Consider the following 26,277-nt stretch of genomic DNA (forward strand, 5'->3'; position numbering starts at 1 on the left):
ACCCTTTTCCTGAAGAGCTGATGCCTAGTTATCAAGGCTTCTTGTTGAGAGGGATGTTAATCCCGGAAACAGATTTTCATAATTTCCCCTCTTCACTGGTGCCGAGTCCCACTACAGACCCACGTTGTCTCCCGGACATCCTCCCTGACTAGTTCCCTCTGGTTCTCTCTCTCCCCCTCCCTCTCTGTATCTCTTTCTCCTTCTTTCGATCTTCCCCTCCCTCCCTTTCTTCCTCTCCTACTTCTGTGTGCATCTGTAATAATGGCGTAGCTATGAGCACATACAGACACTGTATGATCTCTGACCCCGTGTCTGAGCTCTTACTGAGAAGGGAAGATGGTTAGAGACTTGTCAGCATCAGCAACAAGATGCTAAAAGCTTATGACAAATTAGGACATGGACGCATTTTTTATTTCCCTTCCATGTGGTGGTGCAGGCAAGCGCTGTATTGCACCGTTAGCCCCTTCTAAGATGACAAACATTCTCGAGGTTGGATCTTGACGTCCGACCAATCTCCCCTGAGGAGAATTGTCAACACAAAATTTGTCTGGGATTAGATCCGTCTGTATACACACTGAAAGGCAGTGCTGTTCCCATGAATTTACTCACTAAGAAATGCCCACAGTTGTTTTCTTGGAATACCATGCTTATGTTAGTTTTAGGAAGTGCTCCTTGCAAAGCCGCTTCTCTTGTCACAGCAGTAGACTTCCGGCAGTGAATTGAGTGGTCTAGGATTTGATAAAATTGTGCCTACTTTATGATCCAAACCTGGAATTTAAAACAAATTAGTGATTTGTTTTGTGGGCTACTTACTCTGAAAATTTAACACACCGTCTTTCTTTCTTTCTTTTTTTTTTTTTTTTAGCAACTATATACAATGAAAAAGTAATTTAAGACATTTAAAGAGTCATAATTAAAATATGGGTGCCAGGGAGATGGTTAGTGGGGAAAGGCACTTATGGCCAAGTCTGACAAATGGGGTTCAAATCCTCTGCCTCCAGATAGTGGGAGGAGAGAACCCGACTCCCACCAGTTGTCCTGTGACCTCTGCATGCTCATGTGTGTGAGCACACATGTAACAAATAAGTATGCGACTAAACACTGTTAAAGTAAGATACAGAAAGGGGGGACGGAGTCAAAGCTCTTTCTTTGCTCTCCAGTTAATAGGTATGCTATTAGATTTCTATGCAAAGGTAAGAAAAACTCCTTATTGCTGTTTTGATGTCCCGGTGTCTGCTCTCCTGAGGACCTGGGTTTCAGCGTGGGCATCTCTGCCCTGCTGGCGCTGGCATCCCTCCAGACTGCAGCTGTTTCTCCGGAGACAAGACCAAGAGGAAATCCTTCCCAACCCCGCCATTCTTAAATTTGTTTTGTAGCCCAGGTTGGCTTTGAACTTTCAGTCCTCAAGCTTCAGTCTCCAGAGTAGCTGGAATTACGGCCTTATATCACCAGTTCTCTGTTTTTCAATAAAAAGAAAGGAACTCTTTAGGGAAAACTATGCAATTAGTAGTACCGGTGACACTTGGCTGTGACAGACAGTACAGCCTCCAGTTCAGTCATGCTGGGGTGTAGCTAGAGTTTTCCTGCCTGGCCCACAGTCAGGACAAATCTTTGTCACCCGCCAGTCCCACAGCCGCTCAGACCCAACCAAGTAAACACAGAGACTTATATTGCTTACAAACTGTATGGCCGTGGCAGGCTTCTTGCTAACTGTTCTTATAGCTTAAATTAATCCATTTCCATAAGTCTATACCTTGCCACGTGGCTCGTGGCTTACCGGCATCTTCACATGCTTCTTGTCATGGCAGCGGCTGGCAGTGTCTCCTTCTGCCTTCCTGTTCTTTCTTTTCTCCTTTTAGTCCCGCCTATACTTCCTGCCTAGCTACTGGCTAATCAGTGTTTTATTTATTGACCAATCAGAGCAATTTGACATACAGACCATCCCACAGCACTGGGGAGCAATATGGTCTGGGTGTGAATTCTGCCTCTTTTCTCCTGGCTGTGTGATTTTAGGGTTGGCTCATGAGAGGTCTTGGAAACTTGGCTTCCTCTTTTAAAATAACAGTACTCACTCACTGCAGAGGGATGCCTAAGGACTACATATGTGCCTGCCACAGTGTGAGACACCCCCCAAAATTTGGGGGATCCTTGATTTAGAAAGTCTCACCAATTCACTCAATGAGCCAAAGTCGAAAGCACCAATAACTATGGCGATGTGGGTACTGTTTAAGTGGTCGTCGTGTGAATACCCAGGATCACCTCTGTCCACCTCAGGATCCTCACATAGGCCACAGCGTACAGATATGATACTAGGGGAGCCTAGAACTTCTGAACCGTGAGGTAAATGATCAATTGCTACAGGCTTTTAAACTAGATGAAACGGAAGGTTCCCTAGCAGAGCACCAGGTTACATTCAAGATTTCGTTTCTAGCGCTCAGAGAATCAGCTTCCTAGAAGGAAGAGTTTTCACCCTTTAGCTAGAAGGATGCAGGGAGCTAGAAAGAAAGGAAGGCCGGGCTCCCCTCTACCTTCTTTCTGCGCTCCCCCCTCATCTGCACATCCATTTCTGCCGCCAGTTTCACTGGTTCCAGTCACGCCCCTTGAGGCAGTAAACCCCCAGGATATGCTGATCTTGATATCCCTGAGAGCTGATAGCACTTACCAGTGTCATAAAATGGCAGGGAGTAGTCTCTCAGGTAAGTAGATTGATTATACCATGTGGCTGTAGGCCTTGACAATCTTCTAAAACAAATGTATCGAATGAGTGTTTGCTGGTCGAGTTGAGGCTGATACGGAGCTTGGCTCTTGGGTGGAATTGCCAAGTCTATGAGGGGTCTACGTGGAAACAAAAATAGCTTGCTGAGCACCTTTGGAGAACTGGTCCATTTCTCATGAGCTGCAATCTAGGACTCCAGTGGACTGACACTCCCCCACCCCCCACCCAACCCCCCTGTGCATCTCGGTGTTCTATAGAACTGTTATAACTTTCCCATGCCTCTCCCCAACCATCCTCAAATGATGAACGTAAACCAAGAAATCAAGATGTAGTGGCCAAACACCTTCGTCACTCCTGGCGGTGTTCATTCACTGGCATGGCACCATGCTTGAGGCATGACTATAAGTATGCTAGGACACCAGATGGCATGTACCCGAGACCTTGAGAATATACATGTGCTTTGTCTCAGCAAGTCTAGCAATTAAAGATGTCAACAAAGACTAAGAATGCTTATCAAGGGGCTAATGGAAAGAATGGGAACAGCCTGACTTTGAAAAAAGAAGGGAAGCACCAGAAGTGGTAGACATGCCCCTCCCACAAAGGTGACATGTAAACTCAAGATGCGTGTCATTGCTTCAGGATTCTTTTTCCCACCTTGGAATGAGATTAGATGTATTCACTGTTTTTAAAAAAATTCTCTCCAACAAAGCACTAGAACACACACGTAGTGGGTAGCCATTCCAGCTTTGATCTGAAAGTTCCAACCTCCATTGAGGCTTCAGTAACTGTCGCCTACAAGGTGGGGCCAAGAGAGGACCCTGAAGACCCAGGATCCGGATGCACCAAAGAGTTCTCCAGAGAACACCATGTTCATTTTACTTTGTTTTAGCTTTTTTGCGGTGCTAAGGATCAAACCCAGGGCCTCGAACATGCTAGGCAAGCACTACCACCGGGCTATATCCCTAGTCCTTTCTACTTGACTGGATGCTTATACATTATGCAACGGACATTGCTTCTGAAGGCTAATCTGGAGGAAGCCTGAGCCAATCAGAGCCAACGGACTGTTAGCAGAGCCACGCCTTGGTAGTAGGCAGACTGGGATTTGGCCGTTAGTCCTCTAGGATATGATGGTAGAGGTAGAGTGGAGCGGGGTATTGGGTTCTGTCATTTCCTCTCTTACTGGTGTTCTAGTAGAGCACTTAGCTCTAGGAAAAGTTGATTAAATCATGCAGAGTGGTACACACCTATAGTTTGCAGTGACTCCACAGGCTGTGGTACAAAGGTACATGAACTCAGCTTCAATTTGAGACCAGCCTAGGTAACATAATTAGAGCTTATCCCCCAGATTTCAAAAACAGAAGTTTCTCTAAGCAAATACTTGATTTAGTACTAAGAGCCCTGAACTGGAACTCAGGAACTGTGGATTAAAACTTAAACCTAACATTTACAGTAATTGTGTGACCTTAGTTGAGACACATTACTTGGTGGAAAGAGAAAAACCGAGTTCTGAAGATTACTCCCTGACTTCCACACGTGCACTGTGGCATGAGCAGGCAGACCCACGATAAATAAATTTAAGAACTAAAGATGTATCATTCATCCGTATTTCGAACTGGGTCAGGATGACCTCAGAGCAGCTTCCAGTTTCGTAATTGAAATATAGACTATACACTGCTCTAAATACAGGTGGCCTGCCAACTCCCACCCTGCAGGAGGATAATTAGAGGTTGGCTAGTTGAAAGTTAGCTAAGAGAAGGGAAATCGAAATAGATAGCAGATGATGAACTCAAATGACAATGATCATGCTGAGTGCTTAATATGCCTTAGAATTTTACATCTATTCTTTTATTTGGGAGCGAGATACTCAGAGAATGTGAAAATTGCCCCAAATCAAACATTTTATAAGTTTCTCAAACTGACACTTTTACCTCTTGTAGTTTCTAGCCTGTCTGGACCAGGAAATAAGATTGACGTGTTTATGGCTGTTATTCTTTGCTGTTCTCTTTGTGAAAGCCACACATAGAAAGGAAGGAACCATGTAAACCAAACTTATATCTTTACTCAGAATGAAACCGAATCCCAGTAATTTTGAGTTATTTGGCCAATTTGGAATTCTAAACTCATAATGTTTCTTAAATTCCATAGATGATTTAGTGAAAATTCTATATTTATTGATGATTGTGGAAGCAATGCCTTCTCCTTTGAGAAAAATCTGTCAACTAGAGAAAAGAGTAAAAGAATACAAAGTACTAATAATATTACTACTTGTGAAAATGAGAACAAAGCCAGATATCATCAGTGAGAGAGATGTAGCTCCCTGGTGGAGGTCATGCTTAACATACTCGGGGCTTTGGGTTCGATTTCAGCACCCACAATCCTCCTAGGTAACCCAAATCAAGAAGTCCCAACATTTTTAATAGTTTGCCATATTCTCTCCCACTCTTCTTCTAGCCATTGGGTAACACTTGTGGTTAACATTACTATTACTGTTATTGTTAAGATTGTATAGCGAGGGACTGGAGAGGTGGGTTAACCCTTAGAGATAACCCGAGTTCACTTTCCAGCATCCACACGGGGCAGCTCACTTCTGACCTCCATGGACACTTGCTCTCAGGTGCACATACCCATATGCACACACATACGCATACAAAATTTTAAAAATATATATTTAAAAAAAGGTTATGCAGTCCACTGTACCCCATTCCCATTTTAGCTTCAGTGACATCCTTAGAAATTAAGATTTAGTGGTACGCTTCACCTTGGATCCCTTTTCACGCTGTGGTCAAAATGGAGTCTTGCCAGTTGCCCGGGATAATAACCTCTGATGTCCTTTCCTTGGTGACTGATAAATATGCTGGAGGAAGCAGGCAAGAAGCAATCAGTCATTACAGTCAGTTCCTTATGGAAGTGGACCAGCTGGTGTGTAATAGAAAATTTGTATGGACTTTGTGCCCTGTCCCAAGCAACTGAAACCAGTCAGATGTTCCAATCATTTTGGTTGTTATTCATAACACGAGTCTTTTCATCAGACCTGGGTTTGTGGTGTTGGCTGGTCTCCCTTCCCCAATAACCTCTAAAACCTATAATAGAATGTCATTTATTTCCAGGATTCATAAAGAAATATTTAGCATGTCATGTATTAGGTCAGAATAGTAGGGGAGAGAGAGAGGGTGAGGGAAGGGAGATGGGACAGAGGGAGGGAAGAGGGGAGGAAGGGAGGAAGGGATTAAGGGAGGGAGGAGACAGTATGTAAAGTCAATGAGAAGGCTGAAAGATAGTTAAGAGTAGTTAAGCCTGGCGGTGGTGGCGCATGCCTTTTATCCTAGCACTCGGGAGGCAGAGGCAGGCGGATCTCTGTGAGTTCAAGGCCAGCCTGGTCTACAGAGTGAGTTCCAGGGAAGGCGCAAAGATACACAGAGAAACCCTGTCTCAAAAAAAAAAAAAAAAAAAAAAAAAAAAAAAAAAAAAGTAGTTAAGAGCACTGTCTCTGTCTGCTCTTGCAGAGGACCCAGATCAGTGCCCAGCACTCACATCTGACAGCTCACAACTCCAGTCCCAGGGGATCTGATGCCCCTTTATGACCCCTGAGGGTGCCTGTACACATGCGGTATATCCATATATACTCAGGAACATACACATAAAATAAATACAGTCCTTGAAGTCAATGAAATAGATGTTGGTAATTGCTAAAACATAGGAGTAAAAAAAAAAAAAAAAAAAGATTCCTTATTATTTAACCTTTGAAATGTTTATAAAATTCCATAGGAAGTTTGTTTTTGTTTTTTTTTTTTGACTTAACTGTGGCGCACGCCTTTAATCCCAGCACTCGGGAGGCAGAGCCAGGCGGATCTCTGTGAGTTCGAGGCCAGCCTGGACTACCAAGTGAGTCCCAGGAAAGGCACAAAGCTACACAGAGAAACCCTGTCTCGAAAAACCAATAAATAAATAAATAAATAAATAAATAAATAAATAAATAAATAAAATAAAATAAATAGTTGATTATATAGGACTGTGATGTCAAGGCATGTGGCAGTAGTTAAGTCTGGTAGGGGGATTCTAACCTCACCTCAGAGCTGGGTTGTGAGGAAGGACAGGTCTCTACAGCCTTGGCCAGCCCTGAACTTATCACCATCCTCCTGCTTCAGAGCTCCTCAGTGCTGAGATTACCAGTATATGCCACCATCTTGGTTCTTGTTTTGAAGCGTAGCATGAGCCGCCCCCACAGGGACTGGGAAAACGTACGTCTGGGATGCGCGAGCATGAGATGTCTTTGTGTAACTGGAATGCTGTGGTGTTGAAGCCTTGGCCCCCAGGATGGTGCTACTGGGGAGTGGTGGAACCTTTAGGAGATGGGGCTTGGGGGAGGACCTTAGGTCATTGGTAACATTGAGGCAGAAGAATAGGACGGAGAGTGAAGTCCAAAAACCCTTACACAAAAGCTGTAAGATTAACGTATAAAAGAAACCTATTGACAGGGATTGGAGGAAGAGCTGATGAGACCTACAGAGAGCCAGGTATCTAGGGTTTGCATAGGCTAAAAGAAGGAAGTCTCTGGAGGAGGGAAATCACTTAAACCAAGACTAAATCATAGTTGAGTTCAGAATAGAGTATGTGTGGATGTGCTAGCTTTTTGTTACTGCAGCACATATCCGATAAATCGGCTTAAAAACAAGAAAGGTTATTTGCCTCGTGGTTACAGTCTGTGACTAATTAATTGGTCCTGTTGCTTTGGTCACACAGCACATCATGGCAGGAGAGCAATCTTCTAACGGCTCCTCCAGCCCTCCATAGCACCATTGGCAGGACACCAGCCCTTCAAATACTGGCCTTTGGGGACCATTCAAGATCTGACGATTGCAGGGGTCGGGGTAGGCCTGGTTACCTAGTGTGAATCACTGCAAGTGCTGGGCAGGGCAGGTTCTGTCTGTCTGTACAAACAGACCTCAGAGAGCTCTAATTTTCTGAATAACCACAGGTTGCCTGGGCCTGTGTACAGGCTAGGATAATAGGACCGAGCCCTGAGTTACTGCGGGGGATTAAGTCCTAAGAGGAGAGAGAAGTTGGCATGGAAATAGGGAACAAATGACGTTGCTGAGTGTGTGGGAGGTGGAGGTGCCACTTAGGCAAGCCTCCAAATCTGAGCACTGGTGTAGGAGTCCCCTAGAGCCAAGCTACAAGTTGGTGAGGAGTCACAGGCATCCAGGACGTGGTCCTTAGGGTTGGTTGCCCTCCAGTCTGCAGCAGGCTGTTTGATCCTCTCTGTTATCATCTGTCCAAGAAGAAGTTCACCCTGCTCTAGTCGGTGCTTTGAGAACGGAGCCATCTCCACTGGCCTCCAGTAGGGTGACCCGCTGCAGTCCCATGGAAGAGACCCCTGGTTGGTTGGGCAGAAGTGGAGTGAGAGAGGAGGAAATGAGTGTTTTAGGGAGGGCAGGAGATTTTGCTTCTAATTTTTCTCTCCTCCTTTTGCATTTTCTGCTCTCCCACCCCCTTTCCCCCAGGACTTTATGCATGCTAAACAGGTGTTCTATCACTGAGTCACAGCCCCCTTTTATTTTTATTTTGAAATAGGGTCTCTCTGCATTGTCCATGCTGACCCCAAACTCATGATCCTCCTGCCTCTGCCTCTCTAATGCTTGGATTATAGGTGTGTGCTCCATCATGCCCAGCCCCCTCTGACTCTGGGGAGTTTTCCAAGTTCTCACATGTGACCTTAACATGTGGAACACGAGAAAGCTTCTAATTCAGCCATTAAAGTAGGGAAGTTTCTGTTTGTTGTTGTTGTTGTTGTTGTTTGTTTTTTTAAGTTAGCTTAAGGAGAAATGCACCTGGCTTGGCCAGAGCTTTTGCAGTAAGGACTCAGCTCCTCTTCTGGAGGTTCACCTTGAGGGAAAGGATAAATGAATGGGAATGCCCATGGTCTAGGCTTCTGCTTACAGATTACTGATTCCTGAATCCGTCATAGAAAGCTCTCCTAAGGTGGCGTTGGTGTGCCAGCTGTTTCTGGTTCCACTGTGCATTATTTGCGTGTCCCTGACAGCTTGGCTGTCTGAAAGAGCAGGGTTTAATCTACACACGAGTAGATCTGTCCCCTGGGAGGGTGACTGTAACCAGAGCAGGATCTAGACTCAGCCACAGACAACATTCAATATGCATGGGGGAGATCAGGAGTGTTTTCTGTCTGTTGCCCGAGGGAATACCATCTTGTGCCCATCTGAGTGGCCTGTGCTGGGCCTCCAGACTTACAAACACAATCCTCTTTAATTCTCAGGCACCTATCAAGGGAAATGTGAACTCTTTGTTTTTATAACTGTTTCATAACAGTAAAAAGAGGCTCAGAGAGGCTAAGTGGACATTCTGAATACCACACAGCTTGTGAATACCAGAGCCGCGAAGCAAACCCAGTCCCTGAGTTCCGTGTCTTACTCAGAGCATCTACAGTCTATGCATGATGTTTGTTTTCCAGAGGAGTTCGGCACTCTTTCTGTTTGGACCGGATGATTCTCCCACTTCTAGGCAGTCAGCAGGCAGACCTAATGTACCAAAGGGACTGGGTAAGCTGGTTTTGGTTCAACCAAAAGAACTGTTCGGAAGCTCTGATGTGTCTGCAGTGTTCAGGCATGGGGGGTGCTGATGGTAGGTATGGTACGCTCACCCAAAGTTCATCTCCTGGTAAGGAAAAGCCATATCTAGACAACATGCTAACAACAGTGGTGAGTGCTGTAACATGTTCGAGAAGTAAGACTTGGGGCTAAGTATCTTAGCTCAGGATGTGAGCTAATATAGAAGATGCGATTAAAGACAGGGCTGGGAGATGACCAGAGCATCCTCTCACCTGCAGGATGTACTGGCCCTACGGTATTTCCTCAAGGAACGGGGGACGAGGGTGGGGGGCAGGTTCCATTAGCTCATCAGTAAAATGAGAATAATAGCTACTATTTTCATCAACGATGGAACAAGAGTAATGAGACATTTGTAGCTGGAGACTGAAAGGTCCCTTCTTTGTTAGATGTTTCTGTCTTTCTGGGTAGAATGAGCTGACCCTGAAGTGGTGTCTGGATGTTTTAGAGATGCTACAGTTGATATTTGTCTCAGTCACTGTTCTACTGCTGTGACAAGATACCGTGACCAAGGCAACTTGTATAAAAGGAAGTGTTTAGTTGGGGACTTGCTTTCTGTTTTAAAGACTTAGACCATGATCATTATATAAGGTGGGAAGCAGACAGGCATGATGCTAGCGCAGTAGCTGAGAGCTTTGTACCCTGATCTACACAGGCAGGAGGCAGAAACTGGGCCTGGCGTGAGCTTTTGAAACCTCAAAGTCCGCTCCCAGTGACACACTTCCTCCAACAAGGCTACACCTCCTAGTCCCCACAAACAGTCCCTCTGAGGATTAAGCATTCAAAGCCTATGGGGGCCTTTGTTTGTTTGTTTGTTTTTCAAGAAGGGTTTCTCTGTGTAGCTCTGGCTGTCCTGGAACTCCCTCTGTAGATCTGGCTGGCCTCAGAGATCTGCCTGCCTCTGCTTCCCAAGTGCTGGGATTAAAGGCACACACCACCACTGCCCAGCCTATGGGGGCCATTCTTATTCAAACTACGACATTTTACTCCCTGGCCTCTATAGGGCTGTGGCAATGTAATAAAGCAAAATGCGTTTAGCCCAACTTCAAAAGTTCCCAGTCTTTCATAGTCTCAACACTGTTTCAAAGTCCATGTCTCTTCTGAGACAATCTCTTAACTGTAATTTCCTGTAAAATCAAAAGCAGATCATATAATTCCAACTACAATGGCATAGAATACACATTACCATCTCAAAAGAGAGGAAAGGGGGCTTAGTGAGGAAATACTGGATCAAAGCAAGACTGAACACCAGCAGGGCAAACTCCAAGTTCTGTGTCTCTGTGTTTGATGTCCAAGAGATTAGATGACTCTTCGTACATCCCACCATCCCACTGTCTCCAGCTTTGCTGACTGCAACATGTTTCTCTCTCTTGGGCTGGTTCCCCTTCCTGTGTGCAGCTCTTCTTGGCAGGTAATCCCACCACTCTGGCATGGACAACATCTTGGGGTCTCCAATGTAATCCAGGCTTTACCTTCACAGCTTCAAGCAATGGCCTCTCCAGGCTTCCACACAGAGATTCCCCTGATACACACCTGGCCTAGGTGGCTTTTCTTTTTTTTTTTTTTTTGGAGCTGAGGATCGAACCCAGGGCCTTGAGCTTGCTAGGCAAGCGCTCTACCACTGAGCTAAATCCCCAACCCCCTAGGTGGCTTTTCTTAACCATGGAGGAAGACTCCATAACCCCTTTCTTGTATCCTTTATGACTCCAAATCCAGAACCGTGCAGCCAAAGCTGCCAAATCCTCCTGCGTTCTGGGGCTGGAACCTGACCCCTCTTCTTGAATTACATCTGCACAAGCTTTGTTGATTGTTTCGTTTGCTGCTCAAGCTTTTATTTAATTCATTTTCACAAATTAGAAGCTCAGTTGGGTGGGGTCTTGCCCTGAGGGCACCACCCCCTTTATTGATTTTTGAGTTAGGCCTGTCTTTAAACTTTTCATCTCCTTGGCTCCGACATTACACTTCCTGGTGCTCCTTTTCTCCCCAGACTATACATTTTGTATTTCTCTTTGTCCTACTTGCTTCTTTTTTCTGATCGTAGATCTGCATAAGAGTGATCATTTGGGCTGGAGAGATGGCTCAGAGGTTAAGAGTACAGACTGCTCCACCAGAGGTCCTGAGTTCAATTCCCAGCACCCACATACATGGTGGCTCACAACCATCTGTAATGAGATCTGGCACCCTCTTCTCTATACATAATAAATAAATAAATCTTAGAAAAAAAAAGAGTGATCATTAACAACCACATGGCACAGTCAGCACTAGGCTGTCTTGAAATCTCCTCCACCAACATCATCAATTCAAAACTCTTCAGTTTAGCCAAAGTTCTTTGCCCAAAAATATCACAAGAATGGTCTGTAGGCCACTTACTAATGTTCCTCCCCTTTGAAAGCTCTTGAGCCAGGCCTCCATAGTCAAAGTCATCCTCAGCACTATTGTCTTCCATGATCATACTTGGATTGACCTTTAAGCCCTCCTTAAAGCTTTCAACTGGTTTTCTAGTCCAAAGCCCTAAAGTCATCCATATCTTTTCAAACAACAACATGATCACAGCAATACTCCACTCATGGTACCAACTTCTGTCTTACAGACGCCATGACCAAGGCAACTCTTATGAAAGAAAGCATTTACTTGGGGCTTGCTTACAGTTTTAGAGGGTTAGTCCATGATCATCATGATGGGAAGTAGACAGACATGGCACTGGAGCAGTAACTGAGAACTTTACATCCTGATCCAGAAACACAGGCAGTGAGAGAGAGAGAGACTGAGCCAGGTATGGGCTTTTGAAACCCCAAAGACCATGTGACATATTTCCTCCAATAAGGTCACACCTCCTAATCCTTCTCAAACAGTTCCACTAACTGGAGATGAAGCATTCAAACATCTGAGGTTTTGGGGGGCCATTCTCATTCAAACCACCATAATATTCATTTGTTTGTTCATTTATTTATTTATTTTGGTGCTGGGGCCTGAATCTGGTGCCTTGTCCATGTCAAGCACATGCTCTACCACTGAATGGCACCTCCAATTGATGTTTGTTGATGTTGTTTATTTTATGTGTATGAGAGCTTTTTGTCTGCAAGTATGTCTGTGCACCATGTGTGTACACTGCCCACAGATGCAAGAAGAGGGTGTCAGATTCCCTGGAACTGGAGTTACAGATGATTGCAAGGCTCATATAGTCATGTGAGTGCTGGGAACTAAAGCCTGGTCCTCTGGAAGAGCAGCAAGTATTCTTAGCCACTGAGCCATCTCCCTAACCTCACTACTTAGGTTTTAAAGGGGCAATTAAACCTGACATGAACCCTGAGTTTTTGATCTCCCATACCACACTGATTTTTCTCCATTTGGGGGATCTTTTCAGGAATATCTTGGGCTCCACAAACCAACAGAGCATCCAGCCCTATTCAGTGAGCACCAGGCATCCAGTCTGGCCTGGGCATGGCACTGGTTAGCACTTGTCTCTAATTGAATTCTTCTTATGAGACTCTTATGTGGTCACTAAGATTACACTTGAGCCTTAATTACTAACTTATTAGGGGCCCACACTGATTTGCCAGTCAGTTTCACTAGTCTAGCCCTCGGGGCTGGGCATGCAGGGATAAGCTGGATGAATGTGTCTGCAAACAGCGGAAGGCAGACCCAAGTCCTGTCAGTGACCAGAGCCAAACCACCAATAAATGCTTTCGCTCACTTGTTCTGGTTTACTCAACAGCAGTGCTGTGGGATAATGCTGTTGTACACTGGTTTAATAAAACACAGATTGGCCAGTAGCCAGGCAGGAAGTATAGGTGGGGCGAGCCGACTAAAGGAAGAGGAAGAGCAGAGTCAGGAGTCGCCAGCCAGACACAGAGGAAGCAAGATGTGAAGGCAGAACTGAGAAAAGGTACCAAGCCCATGGCTAAACATAAATAAGAATTATGGGTTAATTTAAGTGTAAGAGCTAGCCAGTCATAAGCCTGAGCTAATGGCCATACAGTTTATAGTTAATATTAAGCCTCTGTGTGATTATTTTATAAAAGGCTGCGGGACTGTGGGTGAGAAATTTGTCCTGACTGCAGGCTAGGCAGGACACAGAAAAACTTCCTACTACACAACAGTGCATAGAAGGTCTGCTCTGCATAGTCACTACTGTCAGGCAGAGGTTATGGAAGTGATTTTCAGAGATGAGCAAGAAAGTTCCATGCTAGAGTGGGGACTAACCCAAACAGCAAACCATAGTGAGGCCAGACTAATGGGCTCAAGTTCTATCTCTGCTAGTTGCAACCTGTGGGATCTTGGGATAGTCACGTGTCCACATCTTGCCTCAGTTTTCTTATCTGGAACTCACAATTGTTATGAAGGTTAACTAAAATAATATATACTAAGACCAAGGCTGACGTGCAGTAAGATCTGTTAACTTTTGATACTAGTGATGAGATGGGTAGGAAATAAATCATAAGTAAAAAAATAAAACTGGAAGTTGTGATGTGGGAATTGAAGCGGTGTGAAGTAGGGAACATGGGTACGGAGATGGGCAGAAGGAGAAGCCTTCTGCTGGCCAAGGGACTCAGGAAGTGGCTGTCTAACGAGTTGGAAGGGAGCTGAGACATGCTGTCTGAGAGGATGGGGAGATGGGGGAAGCAGTCGCCCAGGGAGAAGGAAGAACCTGCCCAAAGGCCTGGGATACAGAAGAAGCATGGCCTCCTGAAGGAACTGAAGAAAGACCAAGGACTCTAGCTAGGAGTCTAGGTGAAGAGCTAGGACTGCAAGGGCTTTGCAGGACACAGCAACGAATTCGGATTTGATCCCAGGTGTAGTGGGCTGAGGGATTTATTTCAAGGAAGGCTGAGATCTAGCGTGCACTTTATGAAGCTCAAGCTAGAGAACAGATTGTTGGAGGATGAGAGTGAACACTGATAGAGACGATCAGGGAAAGGCAAAGGTGACTTGGATACCCTGAGACAGTGAGCTGGGGACACAGCCTGCATTGGGAATGGCCCCGTGCTACAGGCCATGGTGCTAAAGAGATAATGGAGCATTTAAGAGGTGGCACCTACGAGAAGGAAGATTGGTCACTGGGGATGTAACCTTGCAGGAGTGACCTTGCAGGAGTGCTGTGGGATAACGCTCTTGTCCACTGTAAAGATCTGTCACTCGAATTGGTTTAATAAAACGATTGGCCAGTAGCCGGGCAGGAAGTATAAGCAGGGTGACCAAACTAGAAGAATTCTGGGAAGAGGAAGGGCAGAGTCAGGAGTCACACATGGGAAGCAAGATGAGAATGTCATTTTGAGAAAAGGTACCAAGCCACGTGGCTAAACATAGAGAAGAATTATGGGTTAATTTAAGTGTAAGAGCTAGTTAGTAATAAGCCTGAGCTACTGGCTGAGTATTTATAAGTAATATTAAGCCTCTGAGTCAATGATCTGGGAAGCGGCTGCTGGGTATTTGGGAACAGGCAGGCAGGAGAGAAACTTCCACCTACACAGGGGATGTTGGGACCCTTGATCCTCCATCTCTCGACTGCTTCCTGGGTGATATTAGCCATGCAGCCAATACAGATTAATCTTGATTGCTAACTTGATGGGACTCTAGAAGACACACTGTATGTGTGTTCTGTGAGAGCTTCTCCAGAGAGATGGGCAGATCCATCTTGAATGTGGGAGGCACCTGCCAGGCCTCGGGCTGGAATCCAGGCTGAAGAAGAAAGAGAAAGCAAGTGGAGTGCCAGTATTCACCCTTCTCTGCTTCCTGACACCACGTGACCAGGTACCTCCTGCCATGTCTTCCCTGCCGTGATGGTGCGCTGTACCCTTAAACACGAGCCCAGATAAACCCTTTCTTAAGCAGCATTCGTCAGTTATCCTGTCCTAGCGATGAGAGAAGTAGCTAATGCACTGCTCTTGTGGTGTTCTGTGCCACCACAGCCACAGGGCCAAGATGACCAACATGCAAGCTTTCTGACGGGAGAACTGTCCTGGCGGCAGAGTTGACAGGACTCACTGGGGAATTAGACTGTCATCGGCAGGGTCTAAGGTGGGCAGAGAGCCACCTCAGGGCACACTGCAGTGGGGGGTGAGGCAACACGTCTAGTCCAAGGGCAGGGATTCCTTTCACGTGCTTCTGATGAGAAGCAAGAACGAGCTGAATACCGACAGCCAGAGGCCCCGGGGTGCTCTACACAATGTCCTGCTCAAACCCTTGAGCTCCCCAGGGCCTGGCTCAGGACACAAGTGATGGGTGTGGCTCCCCACAGCTCCCCAGAGCAAGCAGTGGCCAACAAAAATTTGTGTCCATTTTTCCTAGGAGATGAGCCCCCAGTAGACAAGGTGATCTCACCCATACACAGGAGGACCAAGGACTTGAGGGAGGAAGGGATGAGAATGCAGAGCCCGATTCCAGTTTCTCTCCATCCTTCTTCCTCCTGGGGTGGAGTTCAGAGGACTCAGAAGGGTCTGTGCCTTCTCTGGCAGAAACTTCTTTCTTTTTTAAACATGTATTTACCTATCCATGGGTTTGTGTATGTGTGTGGCACACACGTGTGCCACACCTGTGGAGGTCAGAGGACAACCTGCAGGAGTTGGGTCTCTCTACCATGTAGGTCCTGGAGACTGAATTCAGGTGTTCAGGTCTGGTGACAGGAGCCTTTGTCCCCTGAGCATCTCACCTGCTCTATGACAAGAAGATTCTCAGGATATCCAGGAAGGAAGCACCCTTCCACTCACGCCTCCTGCAGTAACTTCTGGGAACAAAGGGGCTTCTCTTCGTTAGCCAAACACTGAACAGGAAAGTAGAAACAAGGTCTGCTCAAATCCACCAGGCCACTGGGGCTCTAAGAGGCTGGCCCCAACTATGAGATGAGAAAAAGAGGTCTGAAGGGGTGGAGGGGGGGGTAGTAGGGGAAAAATAAACTATTGCATATTTTCTCTCTCTCTCTTTTTTTCCCCCGAGACAGGGTTTCTCTGTGTAGCTTTGCGCCTTTCCTGGAACTCGCTTTGTAGCCCAGGCTGGCCTCAAACTCACAGAGATCCACCTGGCTCTGCCTCCTGAGTGCTGGGATTAAAGACGTGCGCCACCACCGCCCGGCCATATTTTCTCTCTTATACAGAATCTAGATTTAAATATTACATGTGTAATACAAACACAGAAGTGGACTAATATACATGACATGCAAACTGTAAGGGGATTATTTACATGCAGCAAGGGGACCAGTGAGAGTTGGGGGAAGAGAAACAGAGGGAGGTAATTGGGCGCAGTAATTTATATTTGTTAAGATGTCATAATAAAACTCATTATTTTCTATAATAACTTAAAAATAATTTTAAAAAGGCTGAGAGAGAGAGAGAGAGAGAGAGAGACAAAGAGAGAGACAAAGAGAGAGAGACAAAGAGAGAGAGAGGCTGGCTGGGCCCCAGGGTGTGAGGCTTGCAGCTCCAAGTTTCTTAGTTATTAAATCTTTGCAGATCCCACAGCATGGGGTGATGGGAAAGAGGGCTTAGGACTTACAGATGGTACCTACCATCTCCCGGCAAGATAAAGTCAGCAGTGAAGCATGCCTATAGGGCTTATTACTGTCCTGTGACAGATGGCCTTGGAGAATGAATGAAAGTCCCCCTTGGTCTCTCTCTGTACAGTCAGCTCCCATACTGCAGAGGGGTGGGGTGGTTTGATTTACTCCAAGGAGAACAAATGGTTCTGGTTCTAAGTTTGGGCTTGAGTTGCCCATTCTTCCCGATGGAGACCTTCCCAAGAGAAAACCAACACACATCTCTTATCTTGGGTATTTGGAGTTTCCTGGTTGCTTGGATTCTGCAAAGAAGTAATTTCTTTTCTTACAACTTTGTCTAACCTTGGGGCTGGAGGTTGGTTCTGTGGTTAAGACCCCTTGATGCTCTTCCAGAGGACCCTGATTCAGTTTCCAACATCCATATCAGGCAGCTTACAACCACCTGTAACTCCAACTCCAGAACCTAATGTCCTCTTCTGGCCTCCAAGGGCACTTGCAAGCATGTAACACACCACACACACACACACACACACACACACACACACACACACTCACTCATACACTCACTCATTCACTCATACACTCACACACATGCGCACACACTTAAGTCTTAAAAAAACAAACACAATTTTCTCTAAAGTCAAGGACATTTCCTTAGACCCCTCTGGCAGCAGTTGCCCCTCAGTTGCTGGGCAGCAGGATGGGTGATTCTATTCTCCTGGGTGCTTGCTTTCTTTAGCCCTGGTGGTTTCTGTATCCAGATGAGCCTTACCTAGGTGGAGCCACTGGACGACGCTCTACAAATTCGCGTAGTCGGATGGCCGTCATGATAGAATCTGAAAAGAGTTATGGAGTGAATTTCATATTGCACGTTTACACACATTTCTAGGCATTAGCTGTTGCTATAGTTTGGCTCTGGGTTGTCCTCAAAAGGCAGGCCCTCCCTGGGCAGATGGGCCTGGGCTGTATAAGAAAGGTAGCTGAATCTGAGCCCTTGGAAGCAATCCAGTAAGCAGAGTCCTCTATGGTTTCTGCTTCAGTTCCTGCCTCTAGATTCCTGTCTTGAGTTCCTGCCTTGGCTTTCCTCCATGATGGACTGTAGCCTGTAAGCTGAATAACCCCTCTCCTCCCTCCCCAAGCTGCTTTTGGTCAGTGTCATATCACAGCATCAGGGAAGCAAACTAGGTCATTCTGAAAACAGCTTCCTGGTTTTTATGGCGTTGTCCCACAGGCTTCCTCCAACCCCACCCAAACCTGACTGTGTTCCCTTTAAAGCTCTCTCTTCTTGATATTGAGCCTTTCTCTATTTTCATACTCACCTTAAACCGTGTTGCTTCTTTCCTAGTTTTTATATTACCTTTGATTAGGTACTGGAGAGTATGGCTTGCCATAAGCAAACCAGTACATTTAAACATTCATGTGAGCAACTCCAGAATGGGGAGGGAAAGTGAGTGGGTGGGAGCCTGAGGTGGGAGGGAGGCCTGCTGTTGCTAGACTACCACCGTGAACCTCATAGACTACTCACACTGTGAATAGGTTATCTACTCTACGTAAAGAGAACTGTGTCTCTAATTTGTATGAACCTTGGATGGAGACCCCTGTGGCCCGGGCAACTCTGTATATTGATTATAATACCTCTCTATAGGGTTCAATGAGGCCACAGTGTGCATGGGCATGCTCTGTGACTTAAAGGCATGCTTGAGGAAGGAGAAATATGAGTTTATTATTAATTATGTAATTATGAGAAATATGAGTGAGCCTGTGTAATATGTTCCAGGGAGCACGCTGTAACTAACAGCGTCCTTGAGGGAGGTCTGCAAAGTGCTGTGACTATTTTCCTCTCAAGAAAACATATACTCAGATGTTAGTAACTTGTGCAAGTTACATGGGAGCTGTGGCTGGACTCCTCAGACTCAAGTGCATCCATCTTAACGACAGAGTTACACCAAAACAACCCAGAGCGCCCAGAGACCTGAAACAACAGGGACTGTTCAAAAGGAAGGAGGAGGAAAGAGAAGCCATCAGGAGGAAGAAAGGGTTGGGGGAAACATGAGGCCTCCTCTTCTCCTTGTATACTCAAGTTTAACTCACCCTCAGGCTCCCGCCAGCTCTCTTCTACCTCTCAGTGGGTTTTTCAAGTCAAATTTCTCAATAGCAGTACATGGTAATAGAGTGGTTGGTGATCTATCCCGAGAAGCCTGTTTATTGCATAGTATCATTTTCCCCAAGAGACCTACTTTAAATTTTTTAGTTACTATATGCTAATTGTACATATAAATGAGGTTCAAGGTACCTTTTCCATACATGCATACAGTGTGTGCTGATCAAATCTAACTCCCTGATTTTTCCATACCTGCTCACCCTCCCCAACCTCTATTCTGTTTTTCAGGCCAACTTTGGTTCTTATCCTCCTGCGTTTGGCTTAGCTCACTTCCCACCCCCACCCCATTCCAGCTCCATCCATTTTGCTGTATGTTGTATGATTCCACATGTCTTTATGGCTGAATAACGCTGTACCACCTTCATATACCACATATCATCCGTTCACCCACCACGGAGCACTTGGGTTGAAGGGATGTCTCAGCGACTGTGAACGTGGCTGTGATAAACATGGGTGTGCAAGGGTCTCTTCCATATGCATTTTTTTCTTTTCTTTTTTTTTTTTTTTTTTTTTTTTTTTTTGCCTTTAGCACTGCCGTGTTTTTGTTTTTTAATGGGAGGATGAGCAAAAGAAAATTTAGGTAAGTGCAACTGAGCTCTTGCAAAATCAAACTCCCAAAACCGCGTTTTGAGGTTTTGGCTTGCACATGTAACGTGCTGGTGAGGAAGCCAGCCTTTAAGGAAGCCAGCTCTAACACATTGCCCTCTTTTCTAGATGGGCTAATGCTTAGTACTTAGAAAGCGTGAATCAGCACGATGGGAAAGAAACCTGTCATGGGTTGTCCTGCTTTGGCCAGGCCACTTAAACAAACATTTTTGGAACAATGGATTAAAGTCTTCTACCACTGGGGGCCTGTGAAGGGCATCTTGAGAGTGTGGCCACGTTTTCATCTCTCTCCTTATCCCTAGCCACCGTAAGACACACAACCTCTTTTCTTTTTTTTTTTAAGATTTATTTTTATTTATGTGTACATGTGTATATGTGTGTGTTCCTCATGTACATGTGTGTCTGTGGAGGCAGGAAGAGGGTGGCAGATCCCTTAGAACTGGAATTAGAGGTGGGTGCTGCGGACCAAACGTGGGTCCTCGGCAAGAGCGGCAAACCCCTTCCCCACTTAACCGTTTTCCAGGCTCAAAGTGCACAGCTCTGCGCTGTCATTTCCACCATGCGCCACCAAAGGCCCCAAGCCACGAGGCCAACCTGTCATGTCACCAATGAAAACCTTTACAACCATGAGTGTCTTAGTCAGGCTGCCAGTGCAGTGAGGAGACACCACGACCAAGGCGAACCTTATAAAAGAAATCATTTAACTGGGGACTTGCTTACAGTGTCAGAGGGTGAGTCCGTGACCAGCCATGGCAGGAAGCACGGCAACAGGCAGGCGGCATGGTGCTGGAGCAGTAGCTGAGAGCTCACATGGTCCTCAAGTGGTGGGCAGAGAGAGAGCCCTAGACTGGGCCTGGTGTGGGTGCCCACACCTTGTGACACACCTCCAACAAAGCCACATCTACGCCCAGGAGACCACGCCTCCTACTCCTTCCTAAACACTTCCACCAACTGGGAACTAAGCATTCAAACACATGAGCTTATGGAGGCCATTCTCCTTCAAACCACCACAGGGAGCCAAACTATAATTCTTACAAGTTGATTATCTCAGGTATTTTGTTATAGTAGTGGATGGCTGACTCAGACATCATAAAAACACTTTTTAAACTGAAAGCATAATATACTCAGAAAAATAATACTATGATAGTAAAGGCATCCATAATTATACCTGTTTCCATATTCCATATATGCATATATGTGTGTGTTTATATATTCGGAGCTTCATCATCTATTCTCTTGAGTAACTTTTGGTTTTCCTTTGACGATGTCATGAGACAATTTCTACATTGCCACAGTCATCCAATTCTAATATTTAGTGTTCCTTGGGGTTGCCTGGTGAGGCCCACCTATCACCTCATCTATTTAGTGCTAGAAACTGAGTCCAGGGCTCATGCATGTTGAGGTCCATGCTCTGCCACTAAGCTGCACGTCTAGACTCATCACCCCATGTAAAATAGGGTCCACATTTGCTCCCAGCTCTGCAACTATCCCTGCTTTATACTTTAGTTTTCCCCAAAACAAAGGCTGTAGGGGCAGACAAGATTGCTTCAGAAATCCTGGGCGTTTTCTCCAAAGTCAGGCACCTGAGAAGTTTTTCCTAATGGAGACAGGCTTTCTGAACACTTGGTTTAAAAGTGACTTTAAAACCAGCATTGACCCCACTCTTGGACAGATACCTAAGAAATGCTCAATCATACCACAAAGATACATGCTCAACTATGTTCATAGCAGCACTATTCATAATAGCCAGAACCTGGAAACAACCTAGATGCCCGTCAACCGAAGAATGGATTAAGAAAATGTGGTACATATACACAATGGAGTACTACTCAGCAGAGAAAAACAATGGCAGCATGAAATTTGCAGGCAAATGGATGGAACTAGAAAATATCATCCTAAGTGAGGTAACCCAGACTCAGAAGGACAAACATGGTATGTACTCACTCATAAGTGGGTAATAGATATAAAATAAAGAACAATCAGACTGCAACCCACAGAACCAGGGAGGCTACCTAGCAGGGGGGACCCTAGGATGACTATGGCTTATAATAAGTTTTGGGTTTACTCAATCACTGGGCAAGCCTCAATGAAACATTTCACTATTAGGATAAGAATTTGTACTCTAGCCGGGCGGTGGTGGCGCACGCCTTTAATCCCAGCACTCGGGAGGCAGAGGCAGGCGGATCTCTGTGAGTTCGAGGCCAGCCTGGGCTACCAAGTGAGTCCCAGGAAAGGCGCAAAGCTACACAGAGAAACCCTGTCTCGAAAAACAACAAAAAAAAAAAACAAAAAAAAAAAGAATTTGTACTCTATCAAGCTGATAATAGAATAAATAAATAAATAAATAAATAAATAAATAAATAAATAAATAAATAAAAAACCAGCATTGACTTCTATCACACACAAAAGTTAAAAAATAATATTGTTGTCTGGGCCTGGTGGTCTAAATACCAGTACTTGAGAAATGGATATAGGAGGATCTCTGTACAACATGACCTTGCCTTAGAAAATAGTATTATCAAATCAGATGTCAGGTGCCCTTAGTACAATGTAGAATTAGTGACAATTACTTGGTAGATTTAACCAATATATAAATAAGTAATAAATGAATAAATGGCATGTTATCATTTAGTGTGTTTAGAGAAGAGGCAGGAATAAAATATTAGAGTCAGGGCCCTAAAATCTTCTCTAGTGTTTAATCTACCAAGATTTAGAAATCTCAAAGAATAGTCAGTGCATTGTGTTTTCACTACAGTAATAACGTTGCTGAGGCTAGGCAATTACATGAAGAAAATAAGTCTGTGTATCTAACATTTGTGGTTGTTGAAGCATGGCACCAACATTAGCAAGACTCATAGTGGAGAACATATACGAGGAAGAAATCACGAGAAATCACTCAGTGAGACAGGAAGCCAAAACTCTCAGTGGGCCAGGATTTTTAAACAGTAATCTTAACTCAAGGAATCGCATGAGAACTACCTTAGTCCCAGGGGTAACCTCTTACGCCTAGTGACCTCCTTCACAATTCCAGCACCTTCTACCGCATGAACCCTTTGGTGGCTGACTACATCCAAACCATAGCGGTCAGGGAATGACGTTTTCAGCTGCGTGTAAATAGTACCTGTTGATTTTCTGTTTGTATTTTGTAAAGCCCCCTTTCCTTGGAAGAGTTGAGTCTGTGCTCAGGCCATTGGAGGTGTCTTAGTCACGTGAGAGCATAGAGACCACATGGGGTGCTAGGCCCGCTCAGCCCATGTGGCTGCCGGGTTGCTCTGGAGCTGGGTGGAGCTCCCGGTTTGGCACTCAGAAGCCGGTGAGCCTCCATGTCCTGAGAGGATGATCAGACAGGAGTTTTCAGCACTTGAATTGCTTTAATGGGGCTCTGTTGTTCCCTTAGGATAGTAGTCGCCACACTTCTGGAAGGTTCATCTCCCTTACTCCCACCTCCACCCCAGAGTCCTGATGTGAATTCTCTTGCTTGAACATTATCCTTTCTTTTCCAATCTAAATCCAATCATGTTTCAGGGCCTTCTTCAGGACCTATAACATTTCTGCCTGATGCCTTGGTCAAGGACTTTGGACTCCCCAGGGCCTTTGGTAAATTCTATAATGTGTTTTGGTTCTGAGTCTTTCCCTCTTTGGCTTATTGGTTTCCTTATTAACTTAAACATGTTGACATTTAAAACAATTTTTTGTAAATGGCAGTTTTACACTGAGTCTTGTATAAAATCTAGTTTCTTCAAACAATAGCAGAACATCTACTTTGTACAGTCTCCTGCCTCGTCCACCAAAATGTAAGCTCATAGACCCTGGAGGGCATGTTCTTATGGTAGCTTTGGGTTCTTATCTCACAGTCTTAAAAAGTGTTCCCCACCCAAGAAGGGCTTGAAACACGCTTTGGAATAGATGAAAGAAACAATTAACACGTCCTTGAAGCTACCTAATAACCTGGTTAAGTCTTTAAAACCTTAGTCTTCTTAGATCATAGGTAAACCTCATGAAATCTAGGTATACAATACTTCTTTGACAATTCATTAAAATACCAAGGAAACAATTCAGCATCCCAAGTAGAGAACGATTCACATTCTAAAATAGTTTTTAGGGCCAGAGAAATAGTTCATGGGTTATAAGAGTTTGCTGTTCTTGCAGAGAACCAGAACTCTTAGTACTTGGGCAGCTAAAATTGTCTATAACTCCAGCTCCAGGGGATCTGATACCCTCTTCTTGTCTTGTTGGACACCTGTACTCATGTGCACATACTGACACACAGATATATATATACACATACATAAAATCTGGGAGGGGGGTGGAGCAGAATTCTTGGCTTTGCAAAGAATTTCAATCATAAAGTTATAAGTTGTGAGCACCTATTAAAAATACAATCCTCGGCCGGGCGGTGGTGGCGCACGCCTTTAATCCCAGCACTCGGGAGGCAGAGGCAGGCGGATCTCTATGAGTTCGAGGCCAGTCTGGGCTACCAAGTGAGTTCCAGGAAAGGCGCAAAGCTACACAGAGAAACCCTGTCTCGAAAAAAACCAAAAAAAAAAAAAAAAAAAAAAAAAAAAAAAAAAATACAATCCTCACCAGTGCTTGAGAAGCAGAGGCGGGCAGATATCTGAGTTTGAGGCCCACCTGCTCTACGGAGCGAGTTCCAGGACAGTTAGGAGCTAGGACCACCCAGAGAAACCCCATTTCTTGAAAACCCAAAAGCAATCCTCGGTTTGATAATACAACCACTGAGCGAGGGGAGAGGCGCGAGAAATACGGCCTTGCTGGCATTACCGGCTTGGGCAGCAGTGGGCAGGGGCCTCCTGGTTCTTCAAAGCAGCCCTCCTCTGAGGGCAGCAAGCATCTGAGTCACCTCCCTGTGTGGGGTTTGCTTCCGGAGCACATGGCAGGGCTGTGAGACTTGATCCCTTTACATCATTCAAAGAGGATTATGATGCACCGTGGGGTGGAAAGTCTTGCTAAGCAACGCCTTTCAGGCTGAGAGAAAAGAGGGTTTTGAAAATCTCTAACAGAAAGCATAGCTGTGCATTAAACGAAAGGGCAGGAGTGGGCGTCAAAGGGAAAGCCGTACAGGTATCCATGACCCAGACTATCAAATCACTAGAACTTGCTTTTCTGTAAACATTACCCCGAGGGTAACGTAAGGTCAAGGAGCTGGTGCTGTACATGTCCTTTGCAAGCTGGCACTGAGAAAGTAGGGTTGGCCCAGGGACAAAGGAACCCAGCACTGCCTGGTCTAAAATGACACCAGGCTTCAGAACCCCGCTGCTGCTGCTAAAGCCATCGAGGAGGCTTTTAATTGTTCAGGAATACGATTCCAACCGATCCACATGTCACAGTAGCACGACTACACGGAAAAGCAAGTCACAGCCTGAGAACAGAATGGCTACAGGACGGTCGTTGAGACCCAGCTACAGCAAACATCTAGGACCAAAACAAGCACTGGCATTGTTTACCACAGGTCGGCCTGGAAACAGGGCACTTCTCAATCAAATCAAGTTTGCAAGTAGGAAGTGAAATATTTCTGTGAGGCTCCAGATGGCACGTAGGGGGAGCCTGGGCCAAGGCTGGGCTCCCCCAGGGAGCTTAACCCACATCACCACAACACAATCTAATACCAGAGTCTTGGTGACATGGCATTTTGTTGAAAGCAGACAACCATGGAAAATGTAAATATGAGGACAAAACAACATATTGGGTCCAGGGGAACGGAAGTGGTGCATTGAGTCTCATTCGGGAGAAGAACCCTCAGTGTTTGAGCTACCTAACACCTAACCATCCCAGTCTCTGCCATGACCCGGAGAGCCAAGTATCTCCATTTTAGCAAGAACTAAGAGAAACTGAAGGACTTAACCAGAAATCCTACAACAGGGAAGTCATGAATCTAGGATTTGAATCCAAATCAGTTTAACTTGTAAGTCCAGTTTTAATTTGCATTTTAACTAAAATATATCAACCTTTCTTTTCCATTGTTTAAGACAGAGTCTCATTTATCTTAGGCTGGTCTTGAGCTCACTATGTAGCTGAGGATGACCTTGAACTTCTGTTGACAAGTCTTAGATGTGGACTGCCCGAAGGTGGGGCCATAAACCTCTAATTCTAGTGTTCTTGCACAGGGAAGTTACGGATCAACAAGATCATCACACACTCACAGCAGATGTGCAGATGTAGTGCTGAGGGTAGGACCTTGGGCGCACCATGTTCTCCTGCACTGGGTCCCTCCACCTGGCACTAGAGGCTCCTCCGCTTTGAAAGTCACCTGTAGATGAGGTAGGTAGAGAAGTCAAAGAGGAGACCTGAGAAGTGGCAGGAAACCAGCTCTGGCTGGCTGGCTGCATTTTCAAAGTTGGTGAATAAAAGGGATGTTTGTAGATGGCAGGAGAGGGATTCTCAGCACAGCTGCTCTGTCCTAGAATGAATCCTGACTAACTAGGCACCAAGACACTACACACTCCTCCAACAGTAGCCATGATTTAATTAATGATCATAAATATGCATCCTAGTCTCTCTGGGTTGAAGATGGTACATTACTTCAATGTTCCTCTGTTTTCCTATATTACCTGAATGGTGAGAACATTGTTGTTTTTAAGACTCCCTCCCATTTATGTAGTGAGGGAGAGGGGCATGCAGCCTGTATGTGGAGGTCAGAGGACAACTTACAGGAGTCAGTACTCCC

The 26,277-nt window shown here is 45.3% G+C and overlaps 1 protein-coding gene across 2 annotated transcripts; it reads right to left on the reverse strand.

Annotated features, from left to right (window-relative positions):
* Positions 1-389: 389 nt before the first annotated feature.
* Positions 390-25,794, reverse strand: Spmip3 (sperm microtubule inner protein 3). 2 transcript variants are annotated; one of them, XM_059280488.1, is made up of 5 exons: positions 25,754-25,794; positions 17,598-17,661; positions 5,475-5,570; positions 2,663-2,835; positions 390-768 (listed from the first exon to the last, which is right to left on the reverse strand). In XM_059280488.1, exons 2-5 carry the CDS (start codon positions 17,651-17,653, stop codon positions 659-661), a joined length of 435 nt encoding a protein of 144 aa, XP_059136471.1. In that variant the 5' UTR covers positions 17,654-17,661; positions 25,754-25,794; the 3' UTR covers positions 390-658. The 2 variants fall into 2 exon arrangements, with proteins under 2 accessions (XP_059136471.1, XP_059136470.1); XM_059280487.1 differs by lacking the exon at positions 25,754-25,794 and adding an exon at positions 24,375-24,488.
* Positions 25,795-26,277: the final 483 nt, after the last annotated feature.

This window comes from Peromyscus eremicus, chromosome 15 (assembly GCF_949786415.1).
Source record: "Peromyscus eremicus chromosome 15, PerEre_H2_v1, whole genome shotgun sequence".
NCBI lineage: Eukaryota > Metazoa > Chordata > Mammalia > Rodentia > Cricetidae > Peromyscus > Peromyscus eremicus.

Bases quoted from the DNA above. Each gene is read 5' to 3' on its own strand.
- Spmip3 (XM_059280488.1), bottom strand. From the start codon at position 17,653: ATGACGGCCATCCGACTACGCGAATTTGTAGAGCGTCGTCCAGTGGCT. The intron at 5,571-17,597 runs GTAAGGCTCATC...TGCTTCCTCCAG, and splicing joins CGTCCAGTGGCTCCACCTAG to CATATTTATCAGTCACCAAG. The intron at 2,836-5,474 runs GTGAAGCGTACC...GTTTCCACGTAG, and splicing joins AGCGTGAAAAGGGATCCAAG to ACCCCTCATAGACTTGGCAA.